The sequence below is a fragment of the Tachysurus vachellii genome, chromosome 14, assembly GCF_030014155.1.
Source record: "Tachysurus vachellii isolate PV-2020 chromosome 14, HZAU_Pvac_v1, whole genome shotgun sequence".
Classification (NCBI taxonomy): domain Eukaryota; kingdom Metazoa; phylum Chordata; class Actinopteri; order Siluriformes; family Bagridae; genus Tachysurus; species Tachysurus vachellii.
The window spans coordinates 4,695,843-4,718,471 of NC_083473.1; the positions used below are offsets into that span (position 1 = coordinate 4,695,843).

The window sequence follows — 22,629 nt, forward strand, 5'->3', positions numbered from 1 at the left end:
GTGAGATGTTAAAATCTTTATAACCTTATATATATTACATATATAATGTATGAGAGCCGAATGAACACGAGAAGTGTAGATCTACTGTAAATCTAGCGTTACTGTAGTAATGTGTCGGGATTTTAGAGCTGTGATGAAATATAAAAAAAATGCAGAGATTTAAAAGTGAATATGAGAAAATGACATAAAGCTAAAATTAGCATGAACCTGACTATTATTATTATTATTATTATTATTATTATTATTATTAATAACAAACCAACCTGTAAATGTTAAAGAAATAAATAGGGAATGAGTCAAATTTATTCAAAAGAAGTAAGCAGAAAGAATTAAAAAGGAATCGATCAATAATAACCAGCGTAAAACGCTTCGAAATTAAATCGATGTTAATGCTAAACACTATACGAGTGCAGGCCCTTTGCCAGAAGCTTCAACTCTGCTTTAATTAATAAATGTTAATGAAAATCAGCCATGTTGTGGTTTTACAGAAGTGTTTAGTTTTTCATGTGTGTGAATAAGAATTCGATACATAACCGAACGTCGATGGATCGAACTCACTCATTCTCACTTATTTTCTACCGCTTATCCAAACTACCTCAGGTCACGGGGAGCCTGTGCCTATCTCAGGCGTCATCGGGCATCAAGGCAGGATACACCCTGGACGGAGTGCCAACCCATCACAGGGCACACACACACACTCTCACACTCTCATTCACTCACACAATCACACACTACGGACAATTTTCCAGAGATGCCAATCAACCTACCATGCATGTCTTTGGACTGGGGGAGGAAACCGGAGTACACGGAGGAAACCCCCGAGGCACGGGGAGAACATGCAAACTCCACACACACAAGGTGGAGGCGGGAATCGAACCCCCAACCCTGGAGGTGTGAGTGCTAACCACTAAGCCACCGTGCCCGGATCGAACTCTAATTCACTAATATGATAAAACAATGATCCTAATCCTTTGTTCTATTGTTGTTCATGAAGATACCTGTAACAGGAAATGATTAATGAAGTCATACTAATGATTAGCATTAGCATCAGTAGAGCAGGTTGTTTATTCGAGTGTATACGAGGCAGTCTGTCTGCTTTCGTTCTTCTCTGCTCCGCTTATCTCAGCTGTAGAGCTCGTATTAATGATTAACCTAGCTGTAATGTAAGGAATGCCATTTTTCCCCTCGCTTATCTCACTCTCTGCTTATAAAGAATGTACCTCTCCATGCCAGGCTTTCCAGAGCCAGCAAAAAAAAGACAGAAGTTTTACTGTGAAATCAGCCTCGCTTCTTTGGTACAGCAAGTAGACTCTGCGATAAAGTTTTCACTCATTCATTTTCTACCGCTTATCCGAACTACCTCGGGTCAATCAACCTACCATGCAATGTCTTTGGACCTGGGGAGGAAACCGGAGTACCTGGAGGAAACCCCCGAGGCACAGGGAGAACATGCAAACTCCACACACACAAGGTGGAGGCGGGAATCGAACCCCCAACCCTGGAGGTGTGAGGCGAACGTGCTAACCACTAAGCCACCGTGTCCCCGCGATAAAGTTTTGAAATATGTAAATCTCAGCTTTGAGTTTCAGCATTTCCAAATTATTAAAAGTGTGGTGATCAGATGTTATGAGAAATGTTCATGAATGTGAGCAAACCAGGCTGATGTGGTTGACTCTCGTTAGTAAACATGAATTTACGCTGGAAACGTGAACCCCTGACCTTATAGGACTTGGGTTAAGTGTGTTTAGTTGAGATTGCGAGAGACCACGCTGTTGCTTTACCCTGCGGGGAAGACAAAGTGTTGTTCTGAAAGAAAACTGTTGAAGCGTAGCATCGCCCTGCATTCTTGCTTAGCATGGATTTTTTATTTCCTATCGTTCATTAATTTTTTAACTATTCATTTATTCATTTTTTTCTTCCCAATTTGGTTACCTGCCAATTTCTACCCAGCAGCCAGATCTAGAAATACATTTGGACCATTGTATGTAGCCACCAGTAAACTGGGAGTATGACATCGTCTACTAATAAAAGATCCAAAAATGAAGATAAGTGATTTAAGATCACTAGTTAAATTTGCAATGTTAAAATACTGACACAGAAACAGCTTTAACTGACCAAGTCAAGAGCTGATTGGTTAAGAGTTTGTTTGACTGACCATAATGAGACCTGTTTGGTTGGGAGTTACTGTACATACCGTGAGTGAGCTGATTGGTCGAGTGTTTGCTTGACTAATTGTTTTGAGGCTTAAGTCTTATATCTGAGACTCGGATTACTATCCACTACTTAAATTTTATTATTGCACAATTATACATATATCTCGTTAACTTTTTGACCTTCGCAATCGGTGCCCTGAATAAATGCCGGACATATGCGGCAGCCATCCTACTGTAGATACACAGAGTGCAAGACAAAGCAAGTACTCCACAGGACTCACTGAAGAGCTTCTGTGCAGGACAACACCATGCATCAAAGTCTGACAGGATGAAGTCCAGAATGATTGATGCTGTGATGAAGTTTCAAAGCCTTAACCACTTAAACTGCCAGGAGCCATCCAAAGATCCAGACTCCCATTCTCGCTGTCGTAACTGCACACCGTTCCAACTTCCTTAGTCTAACCGAATAATTCATAGCAGTGCTTTATGACGAATACCTGAATTATGAGTCGAGTTACATGACTTCGTGATCTCTGCACCCGGCAGGTGAGTTATCACTTATTATAAGTCTTTCTTTTCGGTTATCTTAACAGCAGAGATATTTGAACAGCAATGTTATAGTCATTAACAGACGTTTCTCATATATGCCTTTCTGTTTAATCACGATACAGTAGGAATGCAGTGTAAACACAGAGGTCTAGAGAACTTACTCGAAAACACAATCCATTTCATTAGACCTTGTTTGCACTGTGATGGATGTGCTGTGGAGCTGCCAGAGCTTCACTTAAGCTAAAGTGTGAGATGATGTAAAGGGATAAGTGCTCTTGTGCTTTGGCCTGCATTTGAGTAATGAAACACGTGAAACGTTGCTGATGTCGCAGGACGTTCGTTAGACTTTTAAGAAGAAGAAGAAGAAGAAAAAAAAGCCATTAGACATTACAGCATACTGAAACACTTTTCTTCACATATCCCAAGTTAGGAAGTTAGGGTCAGCTATAATACAGGAGCAGACAGTGGCAGATTAATGGTGTTGTGTCTTGAACCCTGTCTTTCCGATTGATAATCCTGAGACTTATCCGTTTGCGTCACTACTTTTTTTTTGTTCTGAGGAGATTTGGGACTTGAGTTCTTTAACAATGCCATTTTTCCTGTGAAATCTGAGATACCAGGCCACAAGTTTGTCACCTTTTCATGTTAAATGAAATGTCCAAATTACAAAAAATAACACTGTTTCTTGAATGTTATCTGTTACACAATCTACAGACATGGTGTTATCTTGGCCACTTGAAAAAGACCAGCTCAGTACCAGCATGCTGTTCAGAAGGCCAGTTTTAGTCACGCATGTTTCTCTGTGTGGGTGTTCTTATTTTTTTGTGATTAGATCAAAATACATGAGTTTATATGACTTATATGACAGCTCATATCTAATCAGTCCTGTGTGATGATCTCGAACCACCAGACGAGTAGAGACGATAAACCGGGCTGTTTGTAGTTCATGAGGTTCAGTGTAATGACACTAACCCTCACAGACACAATGATACACATGCATGTCATAACATCTTAGAAAACAACACTGACTGTAGCCTTTGGTTTGAATAAGCAGCTCTCAGGCCGACAGGACGATGATGTGATAAGGTTGTTTTGACAAACGAACGGAGACGGAGGTTTAGAGAAACTACTCGCCATCATGACCTTGTGCACAGCAACATGACGAAACGTGACCAGACGTGTAATCAGCGTTTAAGCCAGCATATAAAGGTACAGCGCATGCTTTTAGAGTTTAACGCTTAAACGCGAAGTGGACTTTTAGGACGGTCAATTTAAGGATGTTTCAAGGATGAGATCATTACTCTAATTTAATAAATCATTTACGTCGCTGTTAGATCTGTAAGAAATAAATAGATAAATATAAATAAATAAATAAATAAATAAAACCTTTTTCAGACAGCAGTGTCTGAAGACAGCTTTTTTTTTTTTTTTTTTTTTTTTACTTCACCTAATTTTAAAATAAGGTATTTTAAAAATCTGAATATTATTTCTATATTTTGTTTAGAGATTTTCGTTTTCATAATCGGAATTTTAGAACTGAATGCCGACGTTTTTTTTTTTACCTCATTTTTATGTCAGCTGTATTTATTTATTTATTTATTTATTTATTTATGTTTATGTAGTTTTAGGGGGAAATGACAACATCATTAATTTTAAGAAATATAATAATAATATATATAATAATATATATAATAATCAATGCATTCATTTTATTAAGTTAATGATCTTTTCTTCTTATCTACATTTTATCCCAATCAGGTATCAGCCATTAGATATCTGCAGCATAGTCATAAATCAGGATTCAATCTCATGATGACACTGAACATTTTTCTGTTAGACTTTATTTTGTCACATATACATTACACCACAGTGAAATCATTTTTTCACATATCCCAACTTTGGAGTTTGTGGTCAAGGCACAGGGTCATCTGATTTTGGGCCTTGCTCGAGGGCCCAACAGTGGCAGCTTGGGGTTTGACGTGCTGGGGCTTGAACACCAATCTTCCAATCAACAACCCAGAGGCTAAACCACTTAAGCCACCACTGCCCCTTAGTGACCTCTGTCATCAGTGTGTTAGTCAATCTAACCTCCGTTAAGCTCTAACCAACACCAAATACCAAAGACATGTATTTTTTTATGGTAACTCTAAACATGAATACTCTGTAGAAGATAAAAAATTGTACTTAATAATCCATAAGAAACTAAGTGGCAGCTCGGCAGTGCAGGGTCATGAACCTCGATCTTCTGATCAACAACTAACAGCCTTAGTTAACTTTTTTTTTTTAACTTTTAGTTACATATATCTATGATCCTGAACCTGTGACACCAGTCAATCATCTGATGCCTGATTTGGCTCTGTAAAGCCTTTTTTATATCATCTGACACGTCAAACGCACAAAAGCATCATTTGCAACAAACGATGCAACAAACTGAAGTGTTGGTTTCTTCTAGAGTTTGTTTTCTCAAGACATGTGAGCTCTAATGTCTCAGGTTGTGCCTCATTTCTTCTGGATTGTTCTGATCACACGTGAAGGTTCACTAATCTTGAATCAGAGAAGTCATGTAAGGAAACAACATCATGTGAAACCTCACCAGGAAGTGAGCACGGTGATATGAATGTAAAAGTGACACCAGTAGACGGTGAAGCAGCTCTGGCGGCAGGTTTTAACTCGTTTTTTGGAAGCATGTATGGAATTTGATTGGCTTCACGCACCACTGAACTTCAGGTACTTCTCGTACGTTTGGACAAAGGATCTTCTTGTGATTGTGATGCAGAATTTCTCAGGTAGGAGGTTTCTTTGAGAATATTTACAGGATTGATTAAAAAATCATTGATGTGTGAATCTCTGTGAGATGTGTGTTTTTTCCTCTGTACATGTCTTTGCACAGAATTTTAGTGATTGAAGGTAATGGCTTCAAACTTTAGATGTGCACGGACAAGCGCTTGGAACATCTCAGGGAGCAGGAATGGGTTTGATATCACCATTACCTTTGAAGATACAAACATTAATCTTCACATTTATGAACTTGTCTCTGAATAGATCGCCCCTAGTAGGTTACAGAGATATTTATGAAACTTCTTAAAGTTCTGAGTGTCTATTTTTATATGAGCTTTATATTAACCTCCACTGTGGAGTGAGACGTGACAAAGACACTCAATACTGAACATGGACACAACTACAGTGTGATGAATTTGTGTACCTGAAGTGACCTATAAGTGCTGTTAAAGAAGCTGATACAAGATAGTTTTATTAACTGACCAGAAAAAGTGCAGAAGTTGAACTAGAATGAATCTAACGAACAAACTAACGTGACTTTATAAAAATTACATATCAAGCAAAATCTTCTGACCAATCAGATTCAAGTATTCAGTACGCAGTATAAAGTTATAATGTGAGACCTGATGATTGGAAAAAAAATGAAAAATTGAATTACTAACATCATGATGCTTTGGTGTCCGCCATCGACTTGTTCAGATGTTAAATGGAGGTTTTGAGCTCAGCTTTGCCTGGGAAGTAGATCAGCCTCTAATTAAGGCTCTTGCTCAAAGCAGGTATTGAATTGTGGGGGGTTATGGGTTGGGGGGGCTGTCTGGGTTATAAATCAAACCACAGCCACTGATGGCTCTTTATACAGCATTTACGACTGAATGCAGCGTTTCTGAAGTCCTGAAAGATTTGTGGCGGCTCTTTAAAAAGCTCCTCTGTTCTTCTCTCTCAGATCTGATCACTTCAGGCTTTGCGCTATCAACCTGAGACGGAGATGAAAGACGACATCGAAGCTCGTTCATCTTCTTTCGACTTTAAAGACGAAGCGTTTTCATAACGCGACAATTCGTAAGACAAAATACGGCTCACGATATTTAAGTTTGCTGACAAATCGCTCGTGTCCTCATTTGTAAAAGCTTTGTTAAATGCTTCATGTTAGAGCTAGAATGGATCAGAATTGGAGCTGATGCTCATATTCGTTAGTTGCTCAAAAGCATGTCTGATTCCTTTCAAGGTTTCTTCCTCAAATCGTCTTTTCCCTCACTTTTCCCTCACCAACGTTACTTTGCTTATTAGCGATAAATTTAAATGTTAAATTTCATCCTTTATATTCAGAATTCTTATATTACTGCAGTCCACTATTAAAAGCGCTGTACAAATAAATTTGTATTGCATTAGTAAAGCAAGAATTGGCAAAAGCTAATATTTTTCACTGGAGTAAGATCCGTTCTGTTGTAAATGATCATAATATCGATATCACTGTCATGTTGTATTGGTGCTTATCTGTCTATATGTTTGTGGACGCCTAGGAAAACCCTCCTATGGTGAAATCTGGACATTTATGTGGTATATAAGTCATGAAAACTTTTTTTTTTAAATCTAGTCTGTGGGCTCAATCAAATATATAGTAATTTTATTACCTTATAAACCAGATCTAGGATTATTAAACCTGTTTCTAAACATTTCAATATTTCAAGCTTGACCATATTTCTTATTCTGACTGTTTATTTAATTAAAAATAGCAATATTATCTGGCATTATAACATAAATAAAAATAGTGTAAGCTATAGTAAATTATTATATTATATTATATTATATTATATTATATTATATTATATTATATTATATTATATTATATTATATTATATTATATTATATTAAACTAAAGGCTATTAAACCTATTTCTAGACATTTTTCTCATTTCAAACAATCATTTTTATTATTCTGACCCTTTCTGTCTAGAACATATTCTAGATAGATATTCTTAGCCAGTAGAACAGATGAAATAATAGAGAAAGAAATAGAATAACATTTAAATCTTGAAGCGTGTGAACACTGCATACATGAAGTGTGCAAAAAAAAAGCTGAATAAAGTCTGATTGTTTAGCTGACATTAGCTAAAGAAAGTTAGCTAGAGAACTTTACATAGCTGACAATATCTAGATAATATTATTATTTAACTGACATTTGCTAGTGAGTGTTGCTTAGCTAACATTATCTAGAGAATGTTAGCTGTCTAGATAATATTATTTAGCTGACATTAGCTAGTGTTGCTTAGCTGACATTAGCTACATAATATTACTTAGCTGACATTAGCTAAAGAAAGTTACTTAGCTGACATTAGCTAAAGAAAGTTACTTAGCTGACATTAGCTAAAGAAAGTTACTTAGCTGACATTAGCTAAAGAACGTTACTTAGCTGACATTGGCTAGCGGGTGTTACCGATCTGATATTATCTAGTGAGTGTTACAAATCTAACATTAGCTATCTTCTCTGATATTGACTAGCAAACATAACTTGGCTAGATAATCTTAGTTAACATTTGCTAGCAAGTGTTACTTATCCGAGACTAGCTAAAGAATGCTACTTAACCAACATTAAATAGAGAATGTTGTCTAGCTCTTGGCTATTTCACATTGCGTAGCTGACGTTAACTAGATTAGAGTGTTTAGCAAACATTAGCTGGATAACAGCACAGTTTAGTTCTCTGGCTTCCAAATGTAAATATTTATACATTTTCAGGAAATAAAAGTTAGACCGATAAACAAATGATGTTCTGTTGGACAGCTAGCGAGCTGCACAGGTTATAGATGCCTTTATTTCCTTCTGTATATACAGTAAAGTGATGTTTGCAGTAACATCAGCAGCAGTAAAATACAAAGATTGTGTTTCAAACCATTTGGGCCGAAATTTGTGTACAAACCAAACCATTTAGCATCATTACGTCAAGTTAAACGTGAAGTTTTTCCTTAAATGAAGTCATTCAGATTCAATCAGAGACTCTTTCTTTCACACGTGATTGCTTTAAGATCCTAATCATACATGTCCCGAACCTAAATGGAACACATTCACTGCTTTTTGTTTGCTAACTGCTCGATTCATGACGATTAAGCTGGAACAGTCGGTGCTTGTTTTAAATAGCGGTAACGAAAAAGCCGCTACAGCAGCGAGTGAAGATGCCACCCAGCTCCTCGAGGGCAGATTACCAGGCTTAGAGCTGGAACAGATTCGGGTCATGTTCAGCAGATTCAGCTCAGCAGCGACTCACAGAGAGTCTCCAGAAAGTTTCACTCTATTATTTATGAGCACACTTGCAGGGCTGGAAGAAAAAGGGATTGAGAAATTATACTCAGTTAAAAAAAGGAAGGATCCTACTTTTAAATGTGTGTCGCTATTTAAATTAGGTTTATTCAAAACTAACTTTATTCCTTATATGTTTTTTTCTATTCCTAAAGCAACTACGCTGGTTGCTATAAAGAAAAGAAAATGATAGAATAATAATGGAGTGACTATGGACATTTGGTGCTTGGCCCCTAACAAGTATTCAGTATAAAATTTGGCAAAATAACAGTTATTAATTACTTCATAGGGATTCTGCCATGCCTGGGGGTAAATTATCAGTGTCATCTGTGTGTGTGTGTGTGTGTGTGCGTGTGTGTGTGTACTCCTTCTGCAGGGAGAAACACTTGCGTACATTGTGGGTATTTTTGCCTTTATTGCCTTGCAGAGGCAATAGACTATATTTATCAAGCAGAGAAGAAGTGGGGATCAAAGTGAAATCAATACACGGCCTTAATGAGGTGCTCAGGAAAGATGAGATGGCATGGGATAGAGTGAGAAAGGGGTAGAAAGAGGTGGAGGGAGCTAACTTGGTTAGAAATGCGGCAATGTGGGGATACCTTGGTCGTCCTGCTAACACCTCTCCTCAGTAACAATACAAGCTTCCTGACTGCGACTGAAAGAGAAACTCATCAGCGAAAGCCATTACAGGACTCGTCTCCCGTATCACACAATGCTCAACAGTCTGATTCATATTCTTTTGGGGTTTTTTTTTTAAGTTCTGGGTTTGTGTGGGTGCTTGGCTTATTGCATAAGTAAGAGTGTGGGAAAAAGACTAAAGTTTGTGCTTGTTTGAAGGAACCTAATCAACAGCTGGGTGATGATGTGGACCAAATGAATGCAGAGATACTCTTACCAAATCTATGTTTATTATTTTTCCAATAACAGCCCTTCTTCCCAAAGTGAAGTATTCTCCTTATGCCATAATTTACCCAAGATTTCAGGGATTTTTTAATAACAAGCAATACATTGTAATTCGGATCCATTCGTAGTTACATTTTATATTGTGGAATTCTTGAATAAACTTCTTACAAATCAACAATTATATTTTTTCTTTTAATTTAAAAAAAAAGAGTTACTACAGAAATGATAAACTTCCAGAGTTGCAATTACAGAAATTTAATCAACATCCCTTTTAACCAATCAGAGACATAATTTCAACAAAATAAAGTTGCATTTGGACATTTTCTTAATTTTAACATAATCTTAGTTGTAACTGTTTTTTTTCCCCCGCACATGCTTTCTCTTCTCTGTTTATGTTTTTCACACCACTTGCCCCGCCCACTTTCCTTCACAAACAGTCGCTCTGCCTTCTGTTACTGTACAACACAATAGCTCTTAAAAATAATGGCCACTAGCAATGTTAGAGACTATCAGAGAAGTATTTTACTTCGAACACAAGACTTTAATGATAGAGATTTTTGTTACGGTGAGGATGATGATGATGACGATGAATATGACGATAACATTCAAAAAGCACGGTTAGCACCATAAAGCAAAATAGAGCATGAACATGCCATCTTTTCCGTGGCAGGAATTTCAATGAATAACCGCATAAAAACTAAAAGGGACAAGAGGTAAGACAGTGGGTGGGCTTAGATAGCTCGCAGCTATAAAGTTTCTCTCATCATGAATGTGTGGGAGATGTGTTTGCTCTCGAGTTCAAACATTTTAGCGCCATGCCGATGAGGGCAGTTCTGTTGTCTGGAAAAGCACTCTGGGTGGGTTTTTGATGTAACGTTGCAAGTAATCTAGGCGTTCTGAGTGCATGTAGCAGCATGTACATGTACACGTGGCCCTGCAGTTTTGTTTTTCTCGTTATGTGGGTGCCATCGCAGCTTTTAAGCTTTTCCGAGGTCTTTACTGCCTACACAGCTGTGATGGATCAAATCCACCCACATGCTGCTGCCCAGGTTCTCCATTACCTAATAATTACTTTTATTTGTGCAGCACCTTACTCGCAGCCGTGGACCATAGAAAAAAATCCATTTACATAGGAAATAAATTATAGGATAAAGTCTATAAAGTGATCTGTAAAGATGAGGAAATACAGATGTTGTCATTTTTCAATAATCATCTTCATTCATTTCAGTCATTACAGCAAGCTGAAGTATACACTGCTGCAATGATTTGTATTTTTGTAGGCCATCTTAGATGTGATGATTCCTCTGGTTTCCTCAGCTAAAAGCCGATTAGGATTTCTGCATTGGATTTTATGTTATTGCAGAAAATAAGATCCATGACCAAAAAATGTTTGATTCTTCACAAAAGAAGGTGTTTGTATGAACTTTGTTTTGGGTCATCGTGCCACAAACCAGGGGGCACGGTGGCTTAGTGGTTAGCACGTTCGCCTCACACCTCCAGGGTTGGGGGTTCGATTCCCGCCTCCTCCTTGTGTGTGTGGAGTTTGCCTCGGGGGATTCCTCCGGGTACTCCAGTTTCCTCCCCCGGTCCAAAGACATGGCATCTCTGGAAAATTGTCCGTAGTGTGTGAGTGAATGAGAGTGTGTGTGCCCTGTGGGCCCCGATGGGTTGGCACTCCGTCCAGGGTGTATCCTGCCTTGATGCCTGATGACGCCTGAGATGACGCTTGATGCCGACCCGAGGTAGTTCGGATAAGCGGTAGATAATGAGTGAGAGTGAGTGAGTGAGTGCCACAAACCAACTGATCGTATAAGAACTTGTAATGTGAAGTATTCACATATTCTTCTTTAATGGTACTAAATCAGAGCTGGATTACCTTTTACCTTCTAATTCCAGACTTCCCACTGGAGCCACCAAATCCTTTAACCGATGGCAACAGTCCAGTCCTTGCCTATGACCCAACATCCCAGCAAGAGCATCAGTGCCATTTACCCATCATCCTCTCTGGCATCTGCTGACTGCGTCATGGGTAGCGTGGGCAGTCTGATAGAAAAACACGACGTAGCACCCACCAAAGGTAACAAAGCTGTTCCTCAGGTCCCACACCGGCAGAGCAAAGGGCAGAACAGGAAGGGCTTCAGCCAGCGAGAGCTGTTGAACTACCTGAACATTACCAAGGAGCCGAAATCAGGCAAACACATCGTCTTCGGCAGCTCGTCTATCAAGAGGGAGCATTCCAGAGAGGAGGAGAACCTCTACGCCAAGGTTTATCATAAAGACGGCAAAGAGGTCGACTTGGGGAAGAATTCTCTCCCAATACGTGGCAAATTTGACAAGGTATTAAAGAGATGAATGGATATACAAATTGTAAAAAAGTGAGACAATGCACCTAAATGACCTCTGAAGTCAGAAATAATGATAAAGTCATGATTTTAACCTTTTGTAAAGACTAGAGCAAAATGATTAGAAGCACGGTTTCTCTTATATCACAAAATCTTGTATAGTTTTGAAGATGCTAGTTTTTTTCCAGTGTACTCAGTCAAACTGTCTATTAATGGCTTTTTTGTTTGCTCTTATGTTCTTAACTTGTAGAGGGCTGTTCATATGATATTAGCACTAATATTTAACAGTATTGTTTGCACCACAATGCTTTTATGACTTTAGAAATTAGCAAAACGTAATAAAGCCGTACAGCATTACGACTATGTGGCAAATTTAAATTTCTAGTAACGTTCATTCTCAATTTCATCCACTTGCTCAGTCAGAAAAGAATGTTTCTTTAAGTGAAGAGATGGCAGAATGTCAGGCAGAGATCAATTTTTTTCCTTATAGCCGTTTTCAGAGGTTTTATTAAAGGAAATGTAAGATCTGCCTGCATAAAAGCAAGGATATGGTTCTAAGGGGCTTCCATTTATAGTTGAGCAGCTCCGCCATCCTGAATCAAACTGGAGTAAATCATTGCAGCTTGTCTGGCAGGGTTCTGAATGCATTTAGCCCTGGAATCAAACACTGCAGCAGATTTATTGAGCTTGCAATACGCAATAAAAAAAATATATACATGACAAGTTTATTCATGTGATTTGGCACAATTCCAGGACTTGAACTCTTGATGTAATCACTGCTAAGAAAGAAATATTCTCAAATACTAAAAAAAGACACTATTTCTGTTTTTTCTCCAAAGCCTCGTTTAAGGTCGTCCGCCTTTAAGCCAGTGACACCAAAGAGCTTTAGCTCCGTGCAGAACCTTTACCCGTCCAAGTCCGAGGAACTGATGAACGACAAGCACTTGTTCTATTCCAAGACGACATCCAAATCTCTATCCACGTCTTCCTCTTCCTCTTCTCCTTCACGGGTGGGTACCAGCGCCAACAAGGGTGTCCTGGCAGTGCCCCATGAAGAGGAGACAGCCTCAGACTCTGGTCATAACTCAGTGAGCAGCCTGCCATCGTACCGCCCTCCATTCCGCCCCCACCTGGGGCAGATCAGTGCCTCCATGGGCCATATCGAGCACATTGGCTCCCTCGAGCGGACCTCAGCGGGCATGGTAGGTGTCTGTGGTCTAAGTACGGCACCAGAGTCCTACGAGCTCTCACACTCTCTGGAGGATGTGGTGAAAGACCTGGAGGAGCGACTGCAGGAGAAGGAGCATGAGCTTTGGCAGATGCGGAGGAATCTGGATGAGAGTGAGGATGCCATCGCACAGGTTAGCGTTCACAAGCAGGAGGTGATTATTATTATTACAGGCCAAGCCAAAAACATCACTTACAGCTTAATACTGAACTATAACAGGGTTTTACAAGCTCACACAGGTCTTTCAAAAATTGTTACAGCTCTATTAGTGTTAGCTCAGATCCAGGTTACTGTTATCCAGAGATGGGGGACTCGAGTCATATGACTTGACTTGAGTCAGACTTAAGTCGCAAATTTGAGACTTGAGACTTGCTTGACAAATATTAAAAAGACTCGACTTGACTTTGACTTGACATTCATGACTTGAAACTTGACTTGGACTTGAGTTAAATGACTCTGAGATGGGGACTCGAGTTGACTCGAGTCAGACTTAAGTCGCAAATTTGAGACTTGCTTGACAAATATTAAAAAAAGACTCGACTTGACTTTGACTTGACATTCATGACTTGAAACTTGACTCGGACTTGAATTAAATGATTCAGAGATGGGGACTCGAGTCATACGACTTGACTCGAGGCAGACTTAAGTCGCAGACTTGAGACTTGCTTGACAAATATTAAAAAAAAACTCGACTTGACATTCATAACTTGAGACTTGACAAGGACTTGAGTTAAATGACTCAGATATGGGGGACTCGAGTCATACAACTTGACTCGAGTCAGACTTAAGTCGCAAATTTGAGACTTGAGACTTGCTTGACAAATATTAAAAAAGACTCGACTTGACTTTGACTTGACATTCATGACTTGAAACTTGACTCGGACTTGAATTAAATGATTCAGAGATGGGGGACTCGAGTTGGCTCGAGTCGGACTTAAGTCGCAAATTTGAGACTATTCTGATATATTAAAAAAATTATATTAAATATTAAATATTAAAAAAAGCCTCGACTTGACTTTGACTTGACATTCATGACTTGAGACTTACTTGTGACTTGCACGTGTGTGACTTACTCCCATCTCTGCTGTTATCAGATACAGATTAGTGATTAGTTGCTGTACCTATGTGTGCAATACTGTCTGATCGAACACACTACCACATTAGTGCACGTGTCTGCTCAACATTACACCATTCTAGATCGGCACAGTGCTGGAGAGAATAAACCGGTTACTAAAGAGGACTCCTGGAGACCTGCAGGATAAACTGGATAAACTTTAACAATTAAAGTCAGTTTTTTTTTTTATAAAGACAACACTGTATAATCAAGATTTGGGGAAAAATCTGCCTGTAACATTTTGACCATGAAAAGAAAAAAATGATTTAATCATCTATATCCGATAGCATTTTGGTGCATTTTGACCAGGTTTAAGGTATTTAATGGAGGTTTTATGCTGTCAGTGGTATTTGAGAAAATTCAGCTGTATGGTGGATTTATCGACTTTATCAGTGATTAATTGAACAACAAGCAAAACAGTTTTATTTTTGACACTGTGTTCGATTTCAAGTTTTTTTTTAACCTTCTTTAACAGACATTAAAAGTTATGAAAAGTTAAAAAAAATTGTTACTTTAATGAGCATGTATTTCCTATGGCAAAGCAAGGACCTCTGTGAAGACCAAGAGCATGTGAGATTAGGAGAATGGGAGTTGAGAATGGTCATGATTTCGAATTAGTGTTAATTTCGTCAGACGAGACGAGACGAAATATGTTCGTCAACAACCTTTTTTTTCATGACTAAGACAAGACGATGACAAGACTGCACCACTGTCCAAAAACGCTGACTAAGACTAAATTAACATGCATTATTGTTGACGAAAAAAGACGAGACGAAGATGTTTTGTATAAAATAAAAACTAAGATAAAATCTCTTCATTTTCGTCTACAATTTTCTCTGCTTTTTCATCAGCTGTTACGCCTTTAAAATATTCAGCACGAGTTCGCGGCTTCGCGCTGTTTAGTGTGTGCGTAGAAACAATTCGTCCGAGCACAAGTCCACCCCTGGTCTAGGCGGCTTTTTGTGTTAAATTATATTTCCTGTCGCTACACAGGCTCTTTTATTGTACATGACAGCTTATGTCCCGATGACCGGTCTTTGCATTACGATTAAAAGCAGTATCAATAAAGTAAAAAATGTGATGTGCGGTCAAGTTCGAGTGTATGCACTGAGTGTGTTCGAGTGTTCTCAACTTCTCACTGATACTTTTGTGATTCGCGGAGTTTTGACAAGTTTTATAGCCTTGATATTGTTTCTTATTCAAAAGTGATGACAGAAAAAACTCAGCACCCCAACCTGAAACCTCTTCCCTGTCACAATGGCATCAGAATCAAAATTAATAATAAGGCTTAAAAGCAAATGTATATGTAAGGGAATCAAGTTTAACAATTACATGTAATATTGCTCCAAATATCATCAATAATGGTGTGTGCAATACCATGTATAACTTGCATTAAGTTGGTAATTTATATGTATAATATGTGTGTGTGTGTGTGTGTATATATCTATATATATATATATATATATATATATATATATATATATATATATATATACACACACCTACAGTTAGGCTTTTCATTAAGTTATTTATTTCCACTATAACACTTCTGTTCCTGATATTATTGCATTTAATGAGGCTTCGTTGTATTTATTCTTACAATAGATTCCAGATGTGGTCAAGCTACAATATTTTGACTAAAACTAGACTAAAATTAAAAGACTTTTAGTCGACTAAAACTTGACTAAGATACCTTGAGTTTTCTTTTGACTAAAACTAGACTAAAATGACGAGATTTTAGTCGACTAAAACTATGACTAACAAAAAAAGATATGTGAATGACTAAATATGACTAAAACTAACAAGGACATTTGGCACAAGACTAAGACTAAGACTAAATTAAAAATAGGTGACGAAATTAACACTAGTTCGAATCCCAGGTCCACCAGGCTGCCACTGCTCGGCACCTGAATAAGGGTGTCTGCTAAATGCCAAAAATGTAAATGTATGAGAAGAGGGCAGGTCATTCAGACAGTGTCAGCTCAGAACTTCTGGATTATTCCAATTTCATATGTTGATCATCTCTTGTTATATTAGGAAGAAAATGCAAACTTGCAAATTGTTAGCATAGAAAAAATATTGCAAATGATAGAAATGTAAGATCGGATAGAGACTTGATGAGACTGATAATTGTATAAGCGATGAATTTCCATCCCTTGTGTGTGTACGTAGGTGTTTGAGGGGAAGCAGCGGCTGTGGGAGAAGGAGGTATCGGAGCTGAAGCAGCTCTACACAACTAAGCTGCGTCAAGTATCCCAGCATTCTCAGCGCTCCCAGCGTGCCCTGCAGCTACAGCTCTACAAGGCACAGCACGAGCGTAGCCGAGCACAGGAAGAAGTGAACACGCTGCGCCGCAAATACCAGAGCCTGCAGAAACAGGGCGGAGTTGGGCGGAGCCAGGAGCTCCAACCGCAGCTTGAGGAGACCCAATGGGAGGTAATATTTGTCATACATGTTGTAAATCAATTCTTTTAAAGACTTGATTTCAGAAGTTAGCTTAATTTTGCCCAAGCAGGAGCTTCCTCTGACCAGTCTGAGACCTTCATATTTAGTTTACATCAGGATGTAGTGGATGATCTTACCTTCACAGTTTTCTTAATGTCCAGATGTCTAGGAGACATACACAGTAACTGGATTGATGATGGAAGACATTTACATGAATGTGTGTGTGTGTGTGTGTGTAGGTGTGTCAGAAAGCAGGTGAGATCTCCTTGCTGAAGCAGCAGCTCAAAGACTCCCAGGCCGAGGTGACTCAAAAGCTCAGCGAGATCTTCCTGCTAAAGACACAGCTGAGAGAGGTACGTCAGGAGCTGAGCACCAAAGACAGCCAGCTGGACACGCTGCAAGTGGCACTACAGACCGCGCTCCGCAAGTGTTCTCTGGTAAGAGGGACAATGGTTGGGAATGATTCCATCTCTCAGGATGTCACTGTACATGTGATGATGCTGTTCCTGTCTGTAAACATCTCAACTTTCGCAGGGGAAGTCGGTGCAGAACCTGACCTCCAACCAGACCCCAGGCGAGGACAGCAGGTCGAGCAGCGCCACAGAAGAGCGTCTCCGTGCCGAACTGTTGCTGGAGCGCCGTCAGAACGAAGCTCAGGCCTCAGCCTTTGATACCGAGCGTAGTACGTGGCAGCTGGAAAAGGAGAAGGTGCTTCGCTATCAGAGGGAGCTGCAGGCCAGCTACCTGGAAATGTTTCACAAAAATGAAAGCCTGGAGAGAGAACTGAAGCAGCTCAGAGGAGACGGGGCTGGAGCTGTGGTGGGCGGAGCTCAAGCAGAGCCCTCAGGTCTTCCCTGGATTGAAAGGATTGAGTCTTCTGAAATCTGAAAAAAAAAATATATATATATATATATATATATATATAGTATATATATATATATATCGTCGCTGTCGGGCGGAAACCTCGTATGTCCAAATTTGGTCAATTTCATATTTTTTCACATATCGATGCTATTGGTCAGTCCCCACGTGGGTCTGTTATTTTTACAAGTTATTAACCAATCTAAAGTCTTGAAAATAGCTTGAGCGCAAATCTCATAACTCCATTGGACACTTCAACTGTCCACCTCTTCCTCACTCCGTGTGAGAGCTTCACGGCATATTTCTCCTCAAGAAGAGTCGCAACGAATCAGCACGTCTTCTGAGGTAAATGTCTTCAAAACACTGGGCGCAAAGAAAAAAAAATCTTGACCCCACTAGTTCTGGTGCTCGTCTGAGGACAGGAATTTAGTGCAAGACAATCCACTGCAATGCGGACTAAACCCTGTGTACTGCAGATAAGGTACAGCGTTTTTTTAATTTCATGAAAAATAACGGTTTTGGAGATACGAGGATTCCGCCCGACAGCGACGATATGTGTATATATATATACATATACATGATGTATACTGTATGAATCTCTAATATATGTAAATGTGAATATCAGAATATATGTACAAAAAAGACTGATCGAGTGAAACAATAAATGCAATGCTTTTCTTGATTTTCTTAAAACATTTGTATTCATATTTATGTAAACATGTGAAATTTCATTTGTGGAAAAATACTGATGATTGTTCTGTGAAGTGTGTAACAGATGGGTTCTGATTAAAAATAAGGATTTTGGGAAGTTTTCTCATAAGATTTAAAACATCTTGTAAATAGAATGCTGGTTTATTAGATACATTTTTTTTACTGTATTTTCCAGATGATTCGACTTTCCAGTTCAAGCTGGGTTTGTATGATCTACATTTTGTGATTTAAAGGTGATTTGACTGAATGAAATGTGTGTAATTGACCCCAAATAATCACCAAAATCCTGGATTACACAACATGAGCCAGATGTACATCAGCTGACACACAATAAAACCACCATGATGACTTAGCGTGACTCGCTCTATTGCTATCTTTAACCATTAAAATTCGATAATCACAGTTTGGAACAGACGGAAAGACGACGTCCCGTGACATCTGGGTTTTCACACCATGTAAGAAGTCAGAGGTGTACATGTTTCAAGGGCCTTGAACTGACACCCAGAGAATGACACTGAAGTTTAGTCTCCCTGTAAACACTGCCATATGGTTTACTCGTTTATAACCTGCTTCATTCGTTATACAATAATCCTTCCATTCAATAATCCTCAATCCTTCAACCTCGAAGGATTCAGCAATTCTCTTCAGAAGATCTTTAGAAAATTTCAAAACCTTCCACAAAGATTCAGCCACCTTCTAAACCTTTCTAGAATTCACAGATTCAAGAGCCATCTTCAAAACATTCCAGAACCTTCCACAGAAATTCAGCAACCTTCTAAAAAAACTCTACTGGGACCTTCCACAAGAACACAGTAACCTTCTTTAAAACATTCTGGAACCTTCCACAAAGATTCATTAATTCATCTTCTACCGCTTATCCGAACTACCTCGGGTCACGGGGAGCCTGTGCCTATCTCAGGCGTCATTGGGCATCAAGGCAGGATACACCCTGGACGGAGTGCCAACCCATCTCAGGGCACACACACACACTCTCATTCACTCACGCAATCACACACTACGGACAATTTTCCAGAGATGCCAATCAACCTACCATGCATGTCTTTGGACCGGGGGAGGAAACCGGAGTACCCGGAGGAAACCCCCGAGGCACGGGGAGAACATGCAAACTCCACACACACAAGGTGGAGGTGGGAATCGAACCCCCAACCCTGGAGGTGTGAGGCAAATGTGCTAACCACTAAGCCACCGTGCCCCCCTCATTCTGGAATCTTTAATCAAAAAACATTTAGGATCTTTCCATAAATTCAGGAATCTCCCTCGGAAGAATCTGTCAAGAAAGTACAGGAATGTTCTTCAGAAATTCCAGAACATTCGTTTTAAGAACCCCTGATACTTTCATTCAGGACACAACTATGTGACAGATATTGATTTTTTTTTTTTCTCCCTCACTAAATAGCAAGCATTCGGGAGGCTGTGAGTGACTTATAGTCTGTAAAATACTATTCCGCATTATATAAACTCCTAATTCACAGGAATTTAGTGTCTATGCTACAGCCCTGCATTCAGGCTTCTTCTCTTTATCCGTTGTGTTGTTGCTAAAAGCTCTAAAGCAAAAGAAAAAAAACCCTCAATATTGATTTTTATTTCTTTCTGCAAAGTGCAGCATCAATAAGTGACGCATCACATTTGGACAGTCACATGACTGAAAAATCATTACATTTACATCAGTAAAGTAAACATCAACACAAAGGCAGGTCTTTTGGGGTTGTATTTCAATGGTTTTCTTTTTTAGCATCAAGTTAAAAAGCAAGCTTGACCCCAATCCTTCTTAAATAAAAGCTAACCGGAGTTACATAACAGCATAATGCATTATACATAAGGCATCATTTAGACCTTCCCTGATTGTAGCTGTATTAGCATTTCTGCCTTGCTTTCTTGCAATCCCGCAGAGACACGCAAGTGTGACGGAGCCAAGAAATAAAAGTGCAGAATTGCCTGGCTGCATAAACGTGGAAATCAATAGGAGGAAGAAGTGGATGTGTCAGATCACTACACAAATCCTGCGATATAACTAAGAAATAAGTACAAAAATAAATAAGTAGTATTTCTATAAATTGTATTAACCTTGAACATTTGTATATTATTCATTCATTAATTTTCTACCGCTTATCCGAACTACCCCGGGTCACGGGGAGCCTGTGCCTATCTCAGGCGTCATCGGGCATCAAGGCAGGATACACCCTGGACGGAGTGCCAACCCATCGCAGGGCACACACACACACACTCATTCACTCACACACACACACACACACACTACGGACAATTTTCCAGAGATGCCAATCAGCCTACCATGCATGTCTTTGGACCGGGGGAGGAAACCGGAGTACCTGGAGGAAACCCCCGAGGCACGGGGAGAACATGCAAACTCCACACACACAAGGCGGAGGTGGGAATCGAACCCCCAACCCTGGAGGTGTGAGGCAAACGCGCTAACCACTAAGCCACTGTGCCCCCCATCACTATACACATAAAACTGAATTGATTTGAATAAAGGTTTTTCTTTTGAGATGACAGAAACCTGCCTGAATACTGAATGTAACTATAACGACTCAATAGCAAATTGCTATCCATGATAAATTGTTGTGTATGAGAGGAACAAAACACTACAGGATGTGCTGTTACGGGAAAAGTGCTTTATTCCTTATTTCTTAAAAGCAGAGAAAAATGCATTTACGCACAGTGAGAAAACTGAAACTCTTACATGGAGGCTACAGTTAGACGTGACGCACATCAGCTAGCTAGCTAAGATGTAAATGGAGCTATGTGCTAGTTTGGATAATAGCTTTTAATTTAGGAACACACGAGTACTGTTTGTTTTTGACTTTTTAAAGGGAGCAAAGCATAAAAGCAACTGATTAACCCTTTGGTCAAAAATGGCTGCTGACTGATTAAATCGAGTCTTTCTGCACTTATGTTGCTTCATAAAAACTAGATTTGGGGTTTATAATTCGATTGAGATGCTTTATTTTAGGGGTTTAAGTGCTCATTTAGTGCAACAGACCGGGTTTGATTCCCAAAGCATGCAGCTAATCCACCCACTGACAAATTAACTCTAAGTGCCGGGTCTCAAGCCTGGATAAAATAGCAGGGTTGCGTCAGGAGGTTCATCTGGTGTAAAATGTGCCAATCAAAAATTCAGACCAGATGATCCTCCGTGTCGACCCTGAAAAGGACGCGTCCGAGAGAACAACAGCATTTAAGGGGTTTTGTGAAAGCGAAGCATTTTTGACTACTCACCACATGTTTATGTTTAAATCATCTTCTAAATGTCTTTAACTACTCTGACTGAAGTGTACGTGTGACCAGCGTCTGATTTATCATGCAATAAAAACCTAAATGTTCTGACACAGACAATCCTCTACAACTATGAAGCTTAAATTAGTTCTGATTTTTTGAGGCAGGAACTGCAGGCAGCTTAAGGAACACACACACACATACACACCTGCACATAAGCTTTAAGCCTCTCAGGAGGATCTTTGTGCCGGATGAGACGCTCTCAGGAGGACAATGAAGCCTCTTGTTGAGACTCAGAGGGAGGCGTCTCAAATTCTTCACAGTACTGAATGAAGAAAAGCTGCACCTCTTCCCACTCTACTTTATTCAGGACTTCGGTGAACTTCAGTGAAGCATAAAAACTCCATGATGATGATTTGATGTGACAAGAGCATTTCTTCTTAAAGGAGACCTGATACCAAAACACCACATCACACACCCTATTTAGGGACCCTAAATTTCTCCCAATACAAAGGAGAATGCACATGAGCATGAAGTGGATCTAGGAAAAAAAAAGTACTCACCTGAGTCTTGGAGATATGACAGCCAACGCTGGCCAGAACAGCAACATTTGCTGGACTCCATCTCTCTCATCAGCCTCAAACAAATGAACTAATCAGGGATATCTGTGAGCTCCTGTATGAGGAAGGAGGCAAATAGCGCACCGAAAGTTACACTGCCCTGTGAAGTAACATCAAAAGCAGCTTGAAAAGACCCCAAGGGTGGGTTTGTGTATCTCAGAGGAAGTCGTCATGTTCTGTAACCATACAAAAAATCTTTTGAAAAAATAAAAAATAAATAAATAATAAATAAATAACTAAATTGAGAAATTAAAAAACATATATAAAAATATAAGTAAATAAATAAATAAATAAATAAATAAATAAATAAATGTCAAAATTGTAAAAGCAAGTAAATTATTTAAAAGAAATCACAAATGAAAAATTATTTAGTGCAGAA

General features: G+C 39.2%; 2 protein-coding genes across 5 annotated transcripts in view; both read left to right on the top strand.

Moving 5' to 3' along the window:
* The window catches only part of n4bp3 (NEDD4 binding protein 3), a 34,502-nt gene extending 15,775 nt beyond the window's left edge, over window positions 1-18,727 (top strand). For 3 of the 4 annotated variants that reach the window (XM_060887163.1, XM_060887164.1, XM_060887162.1), the window contains exons 2-6: window positions 11,571-12,011; window positions 12,856-13,398; window positions 16,531-16,794; window positions 17,043-17,240; window positions 17,338-18,727. In XM_060887163.1, the coding sequence (XP_060743146.1) occupies window positions 11,604-12,011; window positions 12,856-13,398; window positions 16,531-16,794; window positions 17,043-17,240; window positions 17,338-17,691 (1,767 nt within the window). In that variant the 5' untranslated portion in view covers window positions 11,571-11,603 and the 3' untranslated portion in view covers window positions 17,692-18,727. The remainder of the gene's footprint in view (window positions 1-11,570; window positions 12,012-12,855; window positions 13,399-16,530; window positions 16,795-17,042; window positions 17,241-17,337) is intronic. The other variant, XM_060887165.1, reaches the window with a different exon arrangement.
* Window positions 1-22,629, top strand: part of gpx3 (glutathione peroxidase 3) — a 257,310-nt gene that overhangs the window by 126,488 nt on the left and 108,193 nt on the right. The window lies entirely within an intron of this gene.